The sequence below is a fragment of the Cygnus atratus genome, chromosome 17 (genome assembly GCF_013377495.2).
Source record: "Cygnus atratus isolate AKBS03 ecotype Queensland, Australia chromosome 17, CAtr_DNAZoo_HiC_assembly, whole genome shotgun sequence".
NCBI classification, from domain to species: domain Eukaryota; kingdom Metazoa; phylum Chordata; class Aves; order Anseriformes; family Anatidae; genus Cygnus; species Cygnus atratus.
Genome location: NC_066378.1, coordinates 3,964,921 through 3,984,348, shown reverse-complemented (window position 1 = coordinate 3,984,348; position 19,428 = coordinate 3,964,921). Strand labels below are relative to the sequence as shown.

At 38.5% G+C, this 19,428-nt stretch overlaps 1 protein-coding gene across 3 annotated transcripts in view; it reads left to right on the top strand.

Moving 5' to 3' along the window:
* The window catches only part of CIT (citron rho-interacting serine/threonine kinase), a 74,630-nt gene that overhangs the window by 8,281 nt on the left and 46,921 nt on the right, over positions 1–19,428 (top strand). For all 3 annotated transcript variants that reach the window (XM_035556787.2, XM_035556789.2, XM_035556788.2), the window contains exons 9-12: positions 7,099–7,279; positions 14,801–14,906; positions 15,784–15,927; positions 17,260–17,379. In XM_035556787.2, the coding sequence (XP_035412680.1) occupies positions 7,099–7,279; positions 14,801–14,906; positions 15,784–15,927; positions 17,260–17,379 (551 nt within the window). The remainder of the gene's footprint in view (positions 1–7,098; positions 7,280–14,800; positions 14,907–15,783; positions 15,928–17,259; positions 17,380–19,428) is intronic.

Below are 19,428 nucleotides of genomic sequence, written 5' to 3'. Positions count from 1 at the left end.
AAGATGAAGTTTAATACGTTTCTATATGAATTTCTGATGCAATTGCCATATTACTGTAGGCACTAGACTAGTAAATCACAGTGGCCTTTACATGTCTTTTATCAGATTAAAATGCATCAGTGTGTTCTTTCAGGCCTTTTGCACTTCAGTTTGATTAATTTTGGCTTTTTTTTTAAAATTGTATCTTTCATCTTTCTCTCATTGCTTGTGATCCAGTTTCTAGATATATATATATTTTTAATCTTCTGTAGGTGATAAAATGTCAGAGGTCGTAGGGGGCACTGGTGTTTTTTTTTTTTTTTTTTTCAAAGTTAATGTGACTAATAAATGACTAATTTTTTTTTTTGGTTAAAAAAAATCTGTTCCTTCTGCTAGGAATGGAATAAAATCAGTGAAGCAGATAACTTTCTATGCAGAAAGTAGTTTATAATACAAAGGAAATAACAGAATTTAGTATTTGGAAGTACTGAGGCACCAGCGTTGTGGCAAAAACAAGTATTTCCGAGGTCATCAGCAATCTCTGCCCAAGTTACATTGGATACTCTTTAAGTTATTTGGACTGTAAGATTATCTGTGCAAAGTACATGTCTGCCATATATTCCTTATAAAATATGCTGCCCTGTAGTAAGAGCAATGGTTGTGCTCTAATTTCCATAAATTGCTAAGCCAATGCTTCTGCTTTTGATGACTATCTCAGCACTTCAGCTGTCAGCTCCACAGAATGTTTACTCACTTTTCTGTTGATTCATTAATTCTGAACTTGTGGAGCTGCCATTCTGGTAAATGTCATTGTTTCTGCCCGTAGAGAGCCTTTGAGCCCTGAGTGAGAAATCCTTCTCATCATTTCAACGCATGTTTCCCAGGCTTCAGCTCACAATGCCTTCTTTACCCAGAATCCTGTCTAAGCTACCAGTTTCCATTTCTGAAATTTTTGTATTGCATTTTTATCATATTATCTTATATCTGGAGAAAAAAATGTAATTTGAGCATATGCTGTGGTGTTTCTCTGGCAATTGCCTGTCCAGCATTTACACAACTGCACAAGTTAATTGAGAGTCTTTTTGCCATTTCATGTAATAACAGTAATTCTGATGGGCAAGCCCTGATGTCATTATAAAGGTTAAAATAGTCATTTGGATTTTTTTTTAAATCCTGTTTTCGCCTGCAGCTGTCCAGTGGATTGCATCATTCCCTGTAATATCCAGATCCACCTATGGTGAAGATCCATGCAGTTTTGACCCCTGACTTGGTTGTTACGTCTCATACATCTTAAAAACCTCATTGTAACTGGCACAAAACACAGCAGTCATCTTGATTTTAGTAGCACGTTCAATGTATCACCTATTGCTTTGCTCTCTGCAGTGGTTCTCCATTTGCTGGCCTATTCAGGGCAGCGTCACTGTAGTTCTATTCAAAAGCCTTGATGGGTTCAGCCTGGGCTAAGAGGTTTCTTTCTTATCTTGACCTCGTATGATAGTGGGGTTTAACTGGAGCAATGGCAGCCTGAGAAAATTAGGAAGCCAGTGAGTGCTGGAAGGGGTCACAGGATTTAGAATTAGACTAAGGAATCTCACTTCCTCAAGTTAATGGTAAGATTTTGGGGGTATAGAATATGAATTTATCTCTAACAGGTCATTGTTAAATCAATTCTGTGTCAACACACTCAGACTTCCCTCTACCCTATAAAAGCAATGATTTTATTTCTATTTCAGACTGAGAACGGTAGGGAAAAAATTGGTACCCGTGCCTAGCAAGTATTTAAATTATCATGCTGGGCACTCCAGGATAACCATTCTTAATGCACCACTTTTGGTTAAGAATGTGCAATTAAGGGGGTTTTCTGTGTTACATTTTGTTGTTACGGTAACCTATGAAACATTTGATTTTTAAGTAAACCCCTCCCAAAAGATAGTTGCCTTTGAAAAAGCTCCCATCTTTGTTGGGTCAGTTAACATTTGTCTGTAGAAGCAGCTCTTAAGTTACATAAAGAGAACCCAGTCGTTAATCAAAGGTGAACTTTAACTGAAGCTGTCAACTGGTAATTTTGTCCTTCCTTAAGAGTGTTTTATTGAAACACGTTTGCAGGTTTTGCTGTCTGTATTCACCAACTTCTCCTATTTAATGACTTCGAAAGCTTTTAAAAAACTAAAACTTTCAGAAGATTGTTTTATTTGACAGAATTTTCCAAAAAATATTTTGGATTTTTATTTACTAGAGTTAACTTATCTTTAGCTGTGATTCAGCTAAATGATCAAGATTTTAACTGAAAAGTTGATAACAGGGCTACTAACTGGGTATTTGATAAGTATCTAGAATGTGAGGTAGAATACAGGGGGGTGACATATCAGACATTGACAACACGGCTACATTCTGTATAATCTGTCAATATTAATAATAATATTGCTAACCACCTCTTGTTGACTGAAAACCAGAAATCATATCAGCTGTTTAATCTGAAATGAAAAATCTGTCTAATAAAGGTTATCTGAGAGATTGTCAGAAGATTCTATTGTAATCTGGTATGTATGTATAGCATAAAGAGTCATTCATTTTAAGAACTGTTTTGTAACTGTATTCCAAGAAGTCGTGAAATTGGAATGGCATATTTGGTCTTGCATGGGGAAGCTAAATATATGAGAAGAAAGGAACGAAGGTCTTGTGCAAACTGGAGGACTTCAGAAAGTGTTGAAGATTGATTTTAGGCTGTCTTCTGCTATTAAACAGGCAGTAACCTATATCTCCCTGTTCATAATTCTGCAATTCATCCTAAACCCCAAATTGTCATTCAGTATGCTAACAGTTAAACGTTGTGATGTTTCATTTAGCTGTTTGCCTTCAGAAAAAATGTGTTGACTTGTCTCTCTAAGTGGAGATCACTTTCATGTCAGCTTGAAGAGGACTTTTATTAACAGAAATGTATGTGTTGGATCATTGCCTTGAGAGAACAGAAAAGATGTTAAGCTACTGTTACATAGATGGCTTAGAACTAATATAATGTCTTTGTTCAAGTGGCCTTAGACAAAACATCCTTAAATTATGTCCGTTAGACCTGCTATTTTCTCTTTTTCTTCCATAACACTGTGCTGAAATAGGCCTCTTAAAACATGAGAGACTAACGCCTAACCTACTTAAAAAGGCTACGCGGATGCTTCTCCCCAGCAAGTATATATAGATCACCTTGTAGATCAAGAGAAGACACACTTTTATTCTTTAGAAGTGTTTTGTATTTCCTGTAAATTTCCTATTTCATTTAAGTCTTTCACTGTCCCAGGGGAAATATGCTCTCTCTTCTCTGAATTTGCACAAAAATATTTTGAAAGGAGGGAAGGACCTAACTAAGGCAATATTCCTTGAACTAGTCACAAATACACACACTAATGCAGGGAAAACAAACAAACAAACCAGGCCTCCCCCTCCCCGCCAAAAACAACCAAACGAATCCCCCTTTTTTTCCAGAAGAGACATTTTATCCAATCTTGATGATGAACTGGTTAAAGTACTGCATTGTGTTTTTGGTTTAACTTAGCAACCTACAACACCCCCTTTTCCTCTGAAAGTCATTCTTTGGAACAGATGGAAGAGGGTTACATCCTTCCACAAGTAGGGAGGTATCTAGGCAAGCAACTGGCTTTTTTTAAAGCATGCAGTTCCTTCCAAGATACTTTAAATGGTAAACAGAACATATACGCTCATTTGAAACATATCAAAGGAAGAAAGAGGTCTTTATACAGTTTGTAAGAGTAGAAGCATCAGGTCTACTGTCTTTTTTGACTAATAGTTTTGCCTTCCTTTTGGATGAGCCTGAAAGAAGTGCGAATTTTTCACCTTGTCAGATGTGATGGTGTGGTTTTAGCGTTTAGTTCTTGTAGGCTTATCTTGACCTCTGCTGAAGGATCCTTCCTTTTAAAGAAGGAACTGATAAGCACATCTATCCATTTGCATTCATTCTTGTTCCAAAAATACAGTAACTGTGAGTCCTGTGATTCTAAGCAAGAAATAATAATGGATTATTAGAGATTGGCTAGAGATTGCATCACCATGTGACCCTCATTGAGAACCAAATTGATATCCATATTAGCTTGCTTTTACAAGACTCCTCTGTTTATTCTGTAGGCATTTTGGACATCAGGCGGAGGACTTCTTAGTCTTAGGAATAATGGACTAAGAAGGAGCTACCAAGTAATCAGACAGAATGGACCTAGCATTTTTTCACATAGAGATATTCCCTCTTATTCCTAAGTGGGTTTTCTCCAGTGTCCTGAAATTTCGGAAGAAGCTCTGAATCTCATTTGCAATCACTGTTGACAGTTCAGAATGACTTAACACCTTGAGGTGTTTTTTTTGCCTCCCCCCTTTTTTTAATGGCTGTTCTAATTTTTTTTCGTTAGTCACTACTGTTTCTTGATAAAAGTATTGTAACAAGGTTATACTGCAAAGTTGCAGTTTTTGGACTGTCAGTCATGGATTTTTAGTGAATGTAAAATAGCAAATGGATTTTCAATATTTTTCAAAGTAGTGTTCACAATTTCTCTTATTTGTGCGCATCTATTAAACATTAGAAGAAACTGTAGTGTAAAATTCTGTGCTCTTTAAATTAGATATCCACCAGCCCCAAGGGTTTAGTCTGTCTCACATTCAGTTTTTCATTTTTGCATCCATTGTTCCCCTATTGAATCTATTTTATCTTTTTAAGTGCGTGCTGATCATAGGCATATTTAAATTGTATATTTTTATGCGTGTAATTTGGCTAGGTATTCTTATTCTTGGTAAGAAGAAAGACTTTCTTTTTAATTGTAATGGCTTGAAGATGACTCTTTAGAGCTCCTTAGCTACCTTCCGGTGAGAAGGAAGACACTAGATCTCTCTTTATAAGCTGAAGTTAACTGTCAGAATCTGAGGAGTATATAACAGGGATGTTATACCATTATAAAAATGTGGCTATATTGTTTTTTGCTACCTCTTTAAGAAAGACTCTAGATTTCCCCAAATGAAGGGAATAGTTTGCTGTTTTCTCAATTACGTTGCTTCATCAACTCAATCTGTCTTCAAAGACAATACTAAAAACCTCGTGGCAACCCCTTCCTCTAAGAGGCTTTGCAAAGTTCTTTAAGCAGAGGTGCTAAACTAAAAAATATTAATTCCTGTAATTATCCTCCTCTGCTATGAATTAACTGTAACTTTGGGGTTATATCTGCATTAAAGATGATATACTTATGAACTGTATTATGTTGCTTCCATCTTTTTAATCATCAAGAGCATATGAAAGAGTAGCTTGATGTTGTCCTGACATTAAGTGAATTAAAAAAAAAAAGATCCTAATAAACAATCTGTATTCCAAAAATATGTTTACAATACATAGATGTCAGTATTATACTGGATCTAAATACACATTGTAACCAATAAAATAGCAGAACTTAATAAATGCATGATATTGACAGAAAATCTAAATGTTCTGGGGCCAGTAAGTAAAAGTGCTTACTGCTGAACCTTTTAAATTTGTATATTTTCCCCCATTTATCTCATTCTGTTGTGCTTGGAACTACTGTACGTGAGCAGCATCCTATCGGCTGTATGGAATTCCTTCTCTAGTCCCTGCTCGGCGGCAGCGTCAGAATGGCTCCTCGGGGAGCTGCTAATGAAGCATGCGTGTGCAGTTGTGATTTGGCAGTTTACAGAGACAGATTTTTTTGGCTATTAATACCGGTCTGGTGGGTAGTTTAAGCATAGGTTTGTCTAGAGAATTAAGAGTTAAAAAGCAGGCTGTGAAAGGCTTTGGCAACCTAGAGGGAGCTAGCAAGCTCCAGCCGTGACTCATTCTGCCTGTGTCAGTCAGATAAGCATCAGCATCTGTCACGAATGCAGGCAGGTAGGGTTAAACTCGGAGCATGCAGAGTGAGGAGCAGGGAGCCTGCACTGCAGGGGTTGTAATGTTTGTTCCCGGTTCTTCAATTCTCATCAGCCCTTCAGCTACAGGAGATCTATACTGGATCCATGGTAACGGTTTTAGCACACTACGCTTCCATCAGCTTGTGACAATGGGCTGTGTTCTAGTTACCGACTGAAGAGCTGTCTCCTTCGTAGAGCAAAAAAAGAGATTAGTGGATTTGCAGTGAGTGAGGACCTGAGTGATGAAATAAAAAGAAAAAAAGAAAATGTGATTTAGTGAGGTAGGAATTGCACAGCAGGCTTTTGCATTCATTCCTTTCACACACGTAGCCAAGCCAGCAGGTAGCTGGGGTGCTGCACATCAATGAGAATTACTTGTCCTTTTGTTCCCTTGGTTAATTAAACTGAGGTAAACGTTAGAAAATCAGCTGAAATCCACCAACTGCTTAGCAAGTTAAATTGTACCAATTTAGAAACTGTAGTAGAAAATACATTGTAATTCCAGCTATATATACCTCTCTTCTGAGCTGATTGTATCAGAGCCAGACTGCAGTGGTGTCCCAACAAGAGTTCCAGATCTTTAGCAAGCTCTTCTGGATAAATAAAATCTTGCTGATATTTCTTCTCTTCCTAAAGACTAATTAGCTTTCAGTAGCTGTAATTTATTAAAAGCTTCCAGGAGAAAGGCTAGTTTACTGCTGCTTAGAAGCCCATGCTGGGGAGATTCTTGGCAGTATTAAAGGGTAGATAATATCCCTTATCTAACTAGCAAAGGCTCAGGCTATGTTCTCATGTAGTGTCTTCATTAAGTGGATAGGTTGGAGACATTTTCTAGATGAATCGGAATTGAATGACTTCTAGCTATATTGCAGTAACGATTTCATTAGCCTGGCGTTTTGATTTGATTCAATGTATGTTTGGGAAAACAAAATGAAAAAAAATCCACAAGAAAATACCACCCCAAAGTCCCAAACCTAAAACCCAGCTTAATCAGTGTGGAAGATACTCTGCCTGCAGAGTGGAAGCCATGTTGGTAGCGGAAGGGTTAATCTCTTGTTGCTGTAATACGATTTGAGAGCAGCAGCTCAGTCTGCTTGTGTTAGCAAGATTAAAAGCAGGAGCTGCAGTGCCATTGCGAGCACTGAATGAGTGGGACTATTGCAGAGTGAACTGTAGCTGAATTTTGTCTTTTCTCCTTGCTTTTTTCACCAGCTCCTCCCCCCTTCGTTCCTACTCTCAAGTCTGATGATGACACCTCAAATTTTGATGAACCAGAGAAGAATTCACGGGTTTTATCCTCTGCGCGCCAGTTGAACCCGGCAGGTTTCTCGGGTGAAGATTTGCCATTTGTGGGGTTTTCATTCATCAAGGCATTGGGAGCCCTCAGATCAGAGTAAGTAGGAATCTATTGCTTATGTGCATAGGACCACTGGAAAAATACGAAGGTTTGTTACAGTGAGGATGTTGTGTGTGTGGGGAAAAAAGCTGTTTTAACTGGCCTGCGCTGTGCTTTAGGGAAGGTGCCAGATTCTGGCTTTATCTGTTGCTGCTGTGGGTTGTGCATGTTGTTCCGTTCTGCGATTATTTCTGGGGTGAGGGAGAGGGAAAGGAATTGAAGGATTGATTCTAGAACAGTTATTGTTAAAATTGTTTTTCAAATACTTTGAATTAGTTGCTGCTGTTAACCAGGGAGCAGTAGGTGATTGCATTACTGGTATTGCAGATCTCTGAAAGAAGGAAAATACTAAAGAGTTCGGAGATGGAAAAGCGGGGAGGGCATTTTATTGGGTCAGAGAGTGGGCACCACAGTGCTGGGGATGTGTAAGGCTGAATCAGTGATCCACAGAAATGGAGCTCCCCTGATCTGGGAATGTGCGGTGATGGGTCAGGGAACAAGAGAAGGAGCTCCACGGCAGCTGACTGTGTTGAGTTAAATATGAAGACTGGACATAGCTGCACTGTGTGTTAAGAGGCTGTAGATTCGGGTGAAGTATACAGGGTTTGTGTTTGTGGAGAGGGGTAAAGATGCAGAAAAAAGAGTTTTCAATCGAAAGAAAATGTGATTTCAGAGAGAACGGAGTCAGGAAAAAGAAGAATATAAATAGTGTGGTATAAACCATTTGGTGTTGGTGGGTGGTTAGTTCCTGATGATAGAGCAATTGAAAAAGTATTAGTGCAGTATGTTAAGTTGAGAAGTCCTTCCCTCAGTACCGAGAGGCCTCTCAGGGATGCGATGGCTTTAGCTGGGTTAGTGACTCGATGCACTAAGGCGCTGTGCTGTGTTTTCGTGTTAACCATTGTTCGTTGCTGCTAGTTAGTTCCCATAAGGGACTTCGTTGTCGATCTGTCTTAATTGAGTTTTCATTTTCATATTGTATTGGTTGTGATAGTTGCTTCTAGGGGAAGTGTGCAACCAAATCTGGTGACACTGTTGACATCTTTGATCTTGCCCACACCATGAATCAAGGTTATATGATGGTTATGCCAGTAATAAAATGGGAGTCTTTGGCTGTTCCTCCTTAGCAGAGTTGCTTTTATGATAAAAGAGGAAGGAAGGGAGAGGATGTAGCAACCGAAAAAGTATTGTTTTGGTGAAATGATCTAATACTGTCTGCAGAAAGAGGAAAATTGAATATTGTATCTGTAGATACCTGGGGTTAAAATCTATTGTGATTTTTAAGTGAAAGAACTTACGGTGTTATCTTTTCTGCCTGGGGTTCTGCAATCCATCTGTCGAGGCTAGACCATTCATGTATCAGTCAGAAGAGGCTCAATGAACACACATGTATGATAAAAACGTATATGTAATGGGGTCCAGGACTGCAACTGGAGTGGAGCCTGAGGTAAAGTCTCGTGAACAGTGGTGTAACTGTGCTGGAGGTTGAAGGCTGAAAAGTAATAGAGGTGTAGCAGATTGACTGATACACTTTCTTAGGGGACCTAGTACTGAAGATGCATATTGGAGTTATATTTGGATTTTGGCAATAGATAGAAGGGCTACAGCAAAGGAATACCGAGATTAATGTGTTCTGGAGAAATTACGACTGAAGTCAAATTTCTTCTTCGTGTGGCCTGGTCTTTCCTGAGCTGAAATTAATGTACTTAATTTCCTCCAAAATGACTTTGATAGGAGTAGACCTTAGTGGTTTCTTTTTTTTTTTTTTTTAAATACAATCTCGATAAATGATATTTTTATATCAAAAGGTGTAAATACTTGCATATTCTAAGGCGGCGATTTAAATGTGGCAAAGAATCTATGGAGACTTATATATATCTGTATTTAAATACTGCAGTGACTAGTTTATTCTCAATATCGCTGCAACCCTGGGAGATAAAGATAACTTCATACTTAAAAAGTATTGTGTGGGTATGTGTTTTACTGAGGAAATTAAAGTACTGTTTCTGTCCACGCTACCATGAAAATCACATTCTTGTTGGGGAACAAAGCAGTAACTGGAGGTCAGGCTTATCTGTTGTGAATCCTGGGATGCTTTCTCTGCAAAGTCCTAAGTCATCAAGTTTATCAGTGCAGAATTTTTCTTTTTAAAACCTTTCCTTGAAAAGTCTATCCCTTATGGTTGCTAAGTGATGCAGATCTGTTTTCCTGTGTCTGCAGCATGACAGCTAATGCCTCTAGTGCTGCTCACAGTTAGGCCAGGCAACTGCAGGGTGTCATTAACAAGGTCCTTGAAACTTTCCTTGCTCATAATTTAAAGTCTGTCAAGCCAAGTTTTGGGTTAAACCCTGTTCATTGGATGGTAAGGAGCTACAGTAGAGGTAGGAATTTCAATTCCTTTAGGGAAAGGATGGTTCAAAAAACTGGACAGAAGCATAAAAGGTTCTTGTTTCCCATAATCTTCTTTCTCCTAACCACTTAGTGTTAGAAGGGTTCACCTAAGTCACTTAGACTTGTTGCCAGAAATTATATAGTCAATGTGTAGTTTAGAAGGGTCCACTGAATGAAAATATTCTGTGTGTTGTCCTGTACCAAGAATTCTAGGAAGAATTTGTGGCCCTATAACAAATGTGAGAGCAAACAGAAGAGCAAAAGGCACGACAATAATGGGTCATAGGAAGCAATCAAGGGAAATAGTGATTTTCCAATTCCTTTCTAGTACCTAAAGGGGGCTACAGGAAAGCTGGGGAGGGACTCTTTGTCAGGGAGTGCAGTGATTGGACAAGGGGGAATGGCTTTAAACTAAAAAAGGGAAGATTTAGATTAGACATTAGGAAGAAGTTCTTTCCTATGAGAATGGTGAGGCACTGGCACAGGATGCCCAGAGAAGCTGTGGATGCCCTATCCGTGGAGGTGCCCAAGGCCACCTTAGATGGGGCTTTGGGCAACCTGGTGTGGTGGGAGGTGTCCCTGCCCTTGGCAGGGGTTGAAGTGAGATGATCTTGAAGGTCCGTTCCAACCCAAACCATTCTATGAAATCAAGGGCATTGCTTATGCCATAGGTTCCTGTACTAGTGGAGTGTTTGTTAAAGAAATCTCCAGTATGATTCTAAATGGGATCAGGCTGTGGGGGACCAACTAACTCCTCCCATCACGGCCCTAGAATTCTTGACCTGGGAGAGAAATACTTGTCTGGCTGCTGGTTTGGCTGCGAGCATGTGACTGTGACAAGATAACAGGCAACTGCAAGTTTAATTCCATTAAAAGCTGGCCCCACCTTATTTCCTGTCCCTAACTGTAGCTGATTCCAGCGCTTAGAACAAGTGAGAAAAACCCTTAGATGCTAGAATTATGCATCAGGTGGTGAAAGAAAATTATTCTTGTCCCCTGCAGGTGACTAGCAGAAGCCCTAAGGCATACACAAAATACATTATAGATCCAGGACTAACCAAATATACAATAATAAAACGCTAACAAAAAGTAGTTTATGATGTAAAATTTTGCCTGTCTCTGTTGTCTGTTACGTGGAGTAAAGAACTGAAGGGCCCTGACTACTTATGATACAAAAATTAGGCTAAGACAAAATAAACCAGAACTCAGAGATATTCATAGGCACGGCCGGCAGTGGGACTAGTACCCCAGCCCAGCTGCTGATAAGGGTTTTTACTTTTCAAAATTATCTTTCAGAAGAGAATAAATGTAATCTTAATATTTCTTGTAAGTGGTCTGTAAGGCTATGGTAGATGGCCTAGATCTTTTCTGTAGAATCATAAGAAGTGGCATTTTTCAAGATTTTTAAAATTATTTAAGAATTGATGTGGATTTGTGATCGTCATTACCAGATACTGAGAGTTAAAATGAGGCCATTCCTCCAAAAGGAAAGATCACTGATTTCATCCAACAGTTTGTAGGTTCTGGTAAACTCTTTCACCAAAGATAGATTAGAGAGGAAACAGAGGACGAGCAAACTGAAAATATGCTTTGCTTCAGCTTGCTCTATTCACAGATTGATGGTATCACTGTTTGGTTTTGGTTGTTTTTTTTAGGCCTGAGCAAGCATTTACGAGGGGGCGGAAGGTACAGATGAGTATAATGCTAAAAAGAATAGAGCATGAGGGATGGGGGATGAGATTATAGGCATGCTGTGTGGGGGCCAGGATTAGGACAGATGGTGTCAATCATTGTGAGCAGGAAGAAGCACAGGTGAGCTGGGAGCTTGAGAGTGGCATAAAAGGGCAAAGGAAGGTAAGAGGTAAGATGTACAGGAGAGGTTCAAGAGAGTTCTGTGCCCCAGAATCATCCTATAGCTTTTCCCATACAGATATGTTTTTCTCCTCAGCCATGTTAAAACTGGAGGCGCTTTTACACAACTAGCACCATTTCTGATAGCTCTGCTGGTTGAGGCTGTTGCTGATCTAGCTGTGAAATCGCTAGATAATCAGCTGTAAGTTAACTTGTTTTTTTAGACGTGTGGGCAGTGCTTCCTTTGAAAGTAAATTGGCTCAGCTAGCGCTATCAGCACTTGGTACTATAGACTTTTTTTTTTTCTTCCATCTTCTATTGCAATGTTCTTGTTGATGTATGCTGGTTACCCTTTGTTAATCTATTTTTCACACTTCGGAGGAAACAGCAGAAACTGCTCTGTTGTGCTAAAATAATTGATCCAGATGTAGCAGTTAATTAAATGAAATACTCTGAGACGGTACCAACCTAGATGATAGCTTTCCAACATGGCTTTTGATGTTGGACTTTGTGTTTAATTTCGGAGTTGCTGCTGACTGAGGAAGAACATAAGTGCCCCAGCAAGGTGGGCATTTTCCACCTTGTCATGCTGTGTTGAGAGCTTATATCACCATGACAAGGCTTATTAATTTAATCACTCTTCCGTTTCTCTTGATTTCCTCTCTCTGTCCCCTTTCTGATAACTTGAAGGTTATGTGGATGTTCATGAAGTCGTTCCAATATAATTTGTACAAAAGAAAGTATTACTGGGGAAGGATATCTCTTAAAAGCAGTGTGTCCAATCCTAACTGAAACCAGCTGCTCTTGGGGGTAAGATATACTTGTTTCCATGGCAGGAAAATGGTTGTGTTACTAGGATGTGTATTTTTAAGGGAATTTCTTCCCCTCTTTAGACAGGGATGAGAAGGAAAGGCTGTAGTTCTAGTCTGTATCCTTCTTCTTTTCCTAAATTGATACCAGCCCTGAGGAGCAGCTCCCTCTAGAGTCACCTCATGAAATTCAAACTTCGGTCAGCACGCTTCTGCTGCGTGCGGTCCTGTCCCAAAGCCATCCCTTGCGACTGAGCAGCGTGTCTTTGCTGAGCAAGCTCTGGGTCTTCTTGTCTGAATCTGTCCTGGTACTTCCTGGGCTGCAGTGCACACTGATGCTTTATGCTGGCTGGCTAGGAGGTATTTTTGAAATGCAAAATGGTGCCTGCACTATTATGTTTTGATTGCTTTAATAACATATAAAATAAATAAGGGAAAAAAACAAATAAAATGGGCCCCTTTGGGAAGGTAAAATAGAAACAACAAATAAAATCAGTTCTGTGAGAACTGACTAGAGTTTTCTTAGGTAATCTCTCAGATTTGAAAAAAATAAAAAGGTGGTGGCTGGTGTTGAAACTATAATTCTTTAAAATCAAAATTTGCTTTAGCCAGTACGGTTCAGGCCTGTAAAGCTAACTTTTAATTATCAAAAGATTTCCAGACTTGTCTCAATATACATTTGCAGCTATTTACATATATTTGATTTACATTTTAAAGCAGATTCCTTAGTGTCTTTTTTAGTTAATGTGAGCTTTAATTTGTATTTTTAGACTGCTTTTCTCAACTATTCATTTTTAGCCTTGTTTGTACACCCAGCTGTTAAGGGATTTAATATGCAACTTTCTCAGATGGTTGCCTTTTCTCTGTAGGAGTATAGATACGCTTTATAAATTGATTTTTAAATATGATAATCTGACAGATCGGACTGATTGCACCAGGACTAAAAGAATGCTTTACAAAAGCTTTCACTTCTAACTTTTGTTTTTTATTAAGTCCTGACCATATCAGTATTGCCTGACATGCAGGACTTTTTCTTCTAAGTTTTTCCACACTAGGTTTCTGAAGAAATGATTAAGATTAGAACTTTCAAGGCACAGTTGGTGCATTTTGATGTATTTGTTTGCTAATATCAAAGCTGTGTTTCCTAATGACAGCTTAAGGTGGTGGTACTGAAGATCTATTTTGGTACATACATGTTAGTTTGCCATTTTCATAAAAATCACTGTATTTTTTTTTTTGTGACTATGCTGCATATATATTTGGATTTAGGAATAGATTTTTTCTCAGAAAATGGTGGTGATGGAATCAAACTTTCCTTGGTGTTAAGAAGAGACTGCTGCTGTGTGTGGGTGTGTGGCTATACGCAGAGAGCTGCTCAAAGCTCATTTTTCTCCATGGGGATAACTGGCTGCATACCAAACTATGGCCAGGAGAAGCAGAAAGCAACGTGTGGGCAGACTGTATGATCTTTTATTAGCACCTTCATTGTACTTCTGCGTTTTTATATATTAGTTAACACTGGTTCCATCATTAACTGCTTCAGTATCTACTTTGAATCACTTTATGTGAGGGAAAATGTGATTTTTGAAGTTATGTTTTGATGTGTGTACTTAATTTTTTTTGCTAAAATGTACATATTTAAGACTGCAAATCATTAAAAATATGTTCCAAAACATTGAATGGCTTCCTTTCCTTTTCTAGAATGAATTTAGACTAACAGAAATGGTCATCTTCTTAAATGTAGAGCCACAGATAGGCAGGAAGCTTAAGAAAGTGTAAATATTTTTCCCTGTTTTCTGGAGACAACTTGTTTTGAGCAGTACAGTTAAGTTGTGTCTCATGGGAAAAAAAACCCACAAAAACAAAACTTAAGTGAAACTCTGAAGTTCTGCAGTGTGACTAATCATTGATATTGACTGAGTTCGTAGGGATAATATGAATTGGGTTGGGAAAGTTTTACTTCTATTTTGAGTCGTGGAAGGTAATTAAGGATATGAAATTCTCCTTCTTATGGTGCAGATTGTGACACAGTTTTTAGGGCTCTTGTATTTTAATTATAGTTTTAAAATTCTGTTTAACAATTATGTACAAAAAATTAGCACTACTCTGAAAACGTTATCCTTCCAAAATGGTTAAATTGACCGTAAAGCTTTGTTTCTGTTACACTTACAAATCTGTACAAGAGTTATGCAAAAATGTGGCTCTGATTTATTGTTTAGTGCTCTAACATAAGTCACTGATGGAAAATATTAATATTTAACTAAAGTATGCATGGATTATTTAATAATGATATAGTATCATCAGGTTTTATGGTATGTTTGATCTGAAATGATAGCTGTTAGCATGTGGTTGCTACACCTTTCTTCTACTGTCGTGTAAGTGTCCAATGACTTTACCAAGGCTGCATAAATGCAGATTTCTTCACCTTTTGCCCATATTCACATGCTGTTTGGCTTTGCTCTTTTAGATCTGTTTTTTCAAGTGTGGACTCTCCCGTCAAGGCCAGCTCCATGGAAAAGAAACTTCTTCTCAAGAGCAAAGAACTCCAAGACGCACAGGACAAGTGTCACAAGGTATTTATTTATGCAGTTGACCGTCTCCATTGCTCAAGGAATCTGCAACCACTGTGTGTCCAGGGATCTGTCAGATGCTGCTGATCATCCAGATTCGTGGTGGGCAAAGTGCTTTTCCTTCAGTGAGGTGGCTTCCTGTCCAATACAAAGGGAGATGAATTTAGGCCATGCTGTTGCTCTAGATCCTTTTATCTTAACGAGAAGCGGCTCTGGATTTTAAACAGTCCTTTTCTCAGCGTGACACAGACGACTGCTGCTTCCTGCAGGCCGTGCCTCTTCTTCGTCATATGCACAATTACAGCAGCACTGTTCTGAGGTTCTCTCTTCCTAACTCATCAGCTTCTGCTTATGTAACTGCTGTCACGTCACTGGTTACGGTGAACATCTTGTAACAGTTGCTGTGCTCCAATAAAGGGAATCTGGTGGAGTCTTTTGAAACTCACTGCTTGTTTGAGACTTTTATGAGAGTTCAATTACTTTTCTCCTTGCTCTGTTCTGGATTTGACCGTTTGCTCCTGACAAGGAGATGGGGGGAAACCATCTCCTGGTCCAGCATGGATTTGGGATAAGGTTAAAGTGACCCATCTCTGCAAGTCAGGTGAAAAATGATTGTGGCTTCTTTGCTAACTGGGGTTCGAAGAATGACTGAATATGAACAAGCAGCTTGAATGAATGGGGTGACTTAGACTTACTACTTGTCCTTAAGAAGAACTGTGCATTCCTGGAGCAGAGACAATGGTATTGGAATTTAAACACCTTTTGGAGAAATATAGCTTAGAGGTCTCTTGGAGACAAGTTCCTGACAAACAGAGCTCTGAAAGTAGCAGTTAACAAAGCTTTTGGAGACCCCTTTATAACCTCTTGATATTTATTGCAGATGGAGCAGGAAATGACGCGGTTGCACCGGAGAGTGTCAGAGGTGGAGGCTGTACTTAGCCAAAAGGAGGTGGAACTGAAAGCCTCTGAGACCCAGCGATCCCTCCTGGAGCAGGACCTGGCCACATATATCACAGAATGCAGTGTGAGCCCTTATACCAGTCCTTTCCCCTCTGAAGGCCTGAAATCTGGTGGTCTTTGTCTTTCTCTTCCATCATGGTTTCAGCAGGGTGCTTGATGGAGAGAAGATAATAAGCAAGAGGCTCTCTGTTGAAAATGGAGCGCTAAATTGTTTGCAGAGGCTTGTTTGATAATTTTATTCAAACTATGTTTCATGCTTATTTGCTTAAAATGTACAGGAATAACTAATGTTCTGGTCTTGCTGAAAATATCTATTTTTTTTGTCTTACTAGCTGTGCTAGAGCATACTTGGGTTTGGCTTCTTACGGGTTTCTTAGCCAGTAGAGGATGGGGCCTAATCAGTACCTAGACAGATGTCTTCAAGGGCAAATAAGATGATTAGGAAATGAAGGTGTTGCCTCAAGCCATGGTATTCTGAGTACAGACAGATCGAGTTCCTCAGCATAACATCAGGGACGATGCTAGGACAGCTGCTATTTTTCAGATACAATATAAAAATGAGGCTTTAAAACCATGTCTTCAGATATCATTTGGCACTTTTCATAGGAGTGGGAACGTCTGCCCAGTTGTCCTGGCATGATTCCAGGGAGGGTATTTTCATTCCAGTTAATAGTCTTTGTATTTTAAGTTGGATTTATTAGTCTGTTTCCTCTCTCCTAGCAAGAACAAAAATCCAGATAATGCACTGTTTCAGAGAATTGAGAAGCATTTCTGATGGGTTTGTTTGTTGGGAAGCGTGTCTTAAAACCAGGTTGAGTGATTTTCCTATGCCAGATAGGTAAATAAATAAAACTAAGTTTGTGTCTTTCTGGTGAAGATTAATACACAGTTGTTAGGAGGACTACTGGTCTGTCGAAATTTGCAGGTAAAGTATGTGGTGAGATATTGAAGCAATTCTGTCCTTTGTAAAAGTTTAACGATGATTTAAAGGATTTAACTCACTTAACAGTAACAAGAAAAATGGACAAGGTTGTTAGCAACATGAAGATGAAGAATTGTATCTAGGTTGTGAATTAATAGTTCTGGATAAAAGATGGATAAATTCTGTCAATAATAGATGCCTTTTGTGATCTCTGTTTGGTTTCTGTCTCCAAACTGATGTGAGGAAGTAGAGATTTGAACTAAGATTTCAGTGTAGTAAATGCTGTTTATAAAATGGGCTGCTTCTATCCAGATAAAAGACATGCTGGCCATGAATTTTTTTATGGTTCCATCATTGCTGCCTTTTTTTTGATGCTTCTCTATGGTAAAAGAGGAATTTTCATAGTTAAAAGTCTTTATTATACAGCTACCTGGAAAAAAAAATACTGTATTTTGAACATTTCACTTTCTGCAGAGCTTAAAGCGAAGCCTGGAACAGGCACGGATGGAGGTGTCTCAGGAAGATGATAAGGCACTACAGCTACTTCATGATATCAGAGAGCAGAGCCGAAAACTGCAAGAGATCAAAGAACAGGTAGACCTGCTTCTTTGGGGAGTAGAGTGGCTATCTACAAATATGCACTCTTGGCACATTCTAGCTCTGTTATCAGGATTGCATTGTATGTTGGTGAACTGCAATGACTCCCAGTCTGTGTGTTTTAAACAAAATGGGAAGCTACATAAGAAAGCACAAACTCCAAACCTCCAGTTTTTCTTTTCCTGGTCCTGAAGGTACTTTGTCTGTAACGGCAGTTCAGGAGAAAAGCTGAAATGCTTTACTAGTGTGCTGCATTAGAAATGAACTGTCAGCTTTAAATGGTCAAGCTGTATAGATTTCAAAACAAGTTCATAAATCATAACCTTGGAAAGCACTGAATTAGCCTTGAATTTTTTTCTTTATCTGTCCATTTAAAATGCTTAATTAGTAGTCTTTCAAAATAGCATCCGTGGTGTCTAACTGTGCCTTTCATAACTCTATTCATTTGCAAAGGTGTTCATAATTTTATCCCACCAGAAGAAGGGTGAAAATTCATTAATCCATAGTGTTGTTCATAAGGAAGAAAATGTCAAAATTAAATGAAAATATGGTGACAGACGTGGACACTTTTAGGATTAAAAATAATCTACAAGACAGAACCCATTCAGTTTTGTGAATTAACGCATTATATTAAGAAAAAGAAATTGAAATTTGCTATGGAGTTCAAACAATTCTTGCAATTATCTGCTGGTTTTCATCTTCAAAGCAGTTTACAAATGTTAACAGACTAATTTCATAGTGTTTGAGACAAGGAAGCCCAGAAACCTTGGTAATAATTCTCCAGATAGGAGCAACACTTATGTAAAAAGTAATGAAATGCAAAAACAACCCGCTGGATGAAGCAGGCCTCCAAAGACTTCTACAGCATTCTTCTGGATGGTTCTTTTATGTAATACAAGGGATCTAAATCTCATCACTCTGTGTTCTGGTGCTTCATTAGCAAAATTGCTTTAAATGTTGAATGTTTTTGGTAATCATAAATATCAATAGATTGTTGAGCAGTATATTTTTTTCTTTGTTAAATGAGTCTAATGCAAGTACTTTTTAATCAAATATTTTGTCCCAGAATCTTTTAACTTATCTCGTGAAGATTAATAATGACATAAAAATGCTGCTTAGGTCAACAAATGGATCTGTAATATGTTGTAGACTTTCATATCTGGGGGATCTTGTGAGCTATCTGAAACCTGTGTGCAATAACACCGCAACAAGATATGCAGAAATGTTTTTGCTGACTCATACCGGCAGGTGGATCTTGGCCAGTAAAGACATGGATCGTTATTTTTATGTTGGGGGGAAATGGGAGGTGAGATAGATGAGTCCTTTAGAGTTTTGCTGTTGAAAACCCCAAGCTCTTGAGAACCAGTAAAACTCAGAGCACATCAGAACCTTCAAAAGCAGTAATTAAGCATTTGGTGTTTTCAGGGCAGGACAGTAGGTTCAACTTCACTGGGATACTTGAAGAGTGTTGTGACTATTTATTTATTTATTTATTTATTTATTTTAATCTCAACATTAACTGGTCATTACTTGGTGAAGACCTGAACAAACGGATCAACTTATAACGTGTCAGAATCTTTATAGTTTTAGAAAGGTCTATTCATATGGTCTGTTCATTTGTACGTAGCTACTGTGATTTGTTTTGCTTCAGGTAGATGTCCTAAGCTTTGCCTGTCCATTAATACACGCTTAAATGCATTTTTGTGGTTTTAAAACTGAGACCAATGTATATTCAAGAGGTATCGTTCTGTCTTCAGTGAGTGATGAAGCCTTTTTTTCTGACCTGATCAAAGATGGTCTTGAAAACATCAAGAAGCAAGAAAAACTGAAATATTACTTATTATCTCTGCTTTCCTCTTTTCTCCCTTTCCATTTTCCTGCCTTCCCAAACACTAATTTTCACATTGGCAACTGTAATCATACCTGTAATTCTTTGGTCAAGTGTTTGCTGATATAAAAGTTGAGTATTTTAGGAAGAGTCTTCACAAATAATGATTTCTGAGCAGACCATGTTTTCCTTCAAGCTATTCTGCCTCTTTCATTCAC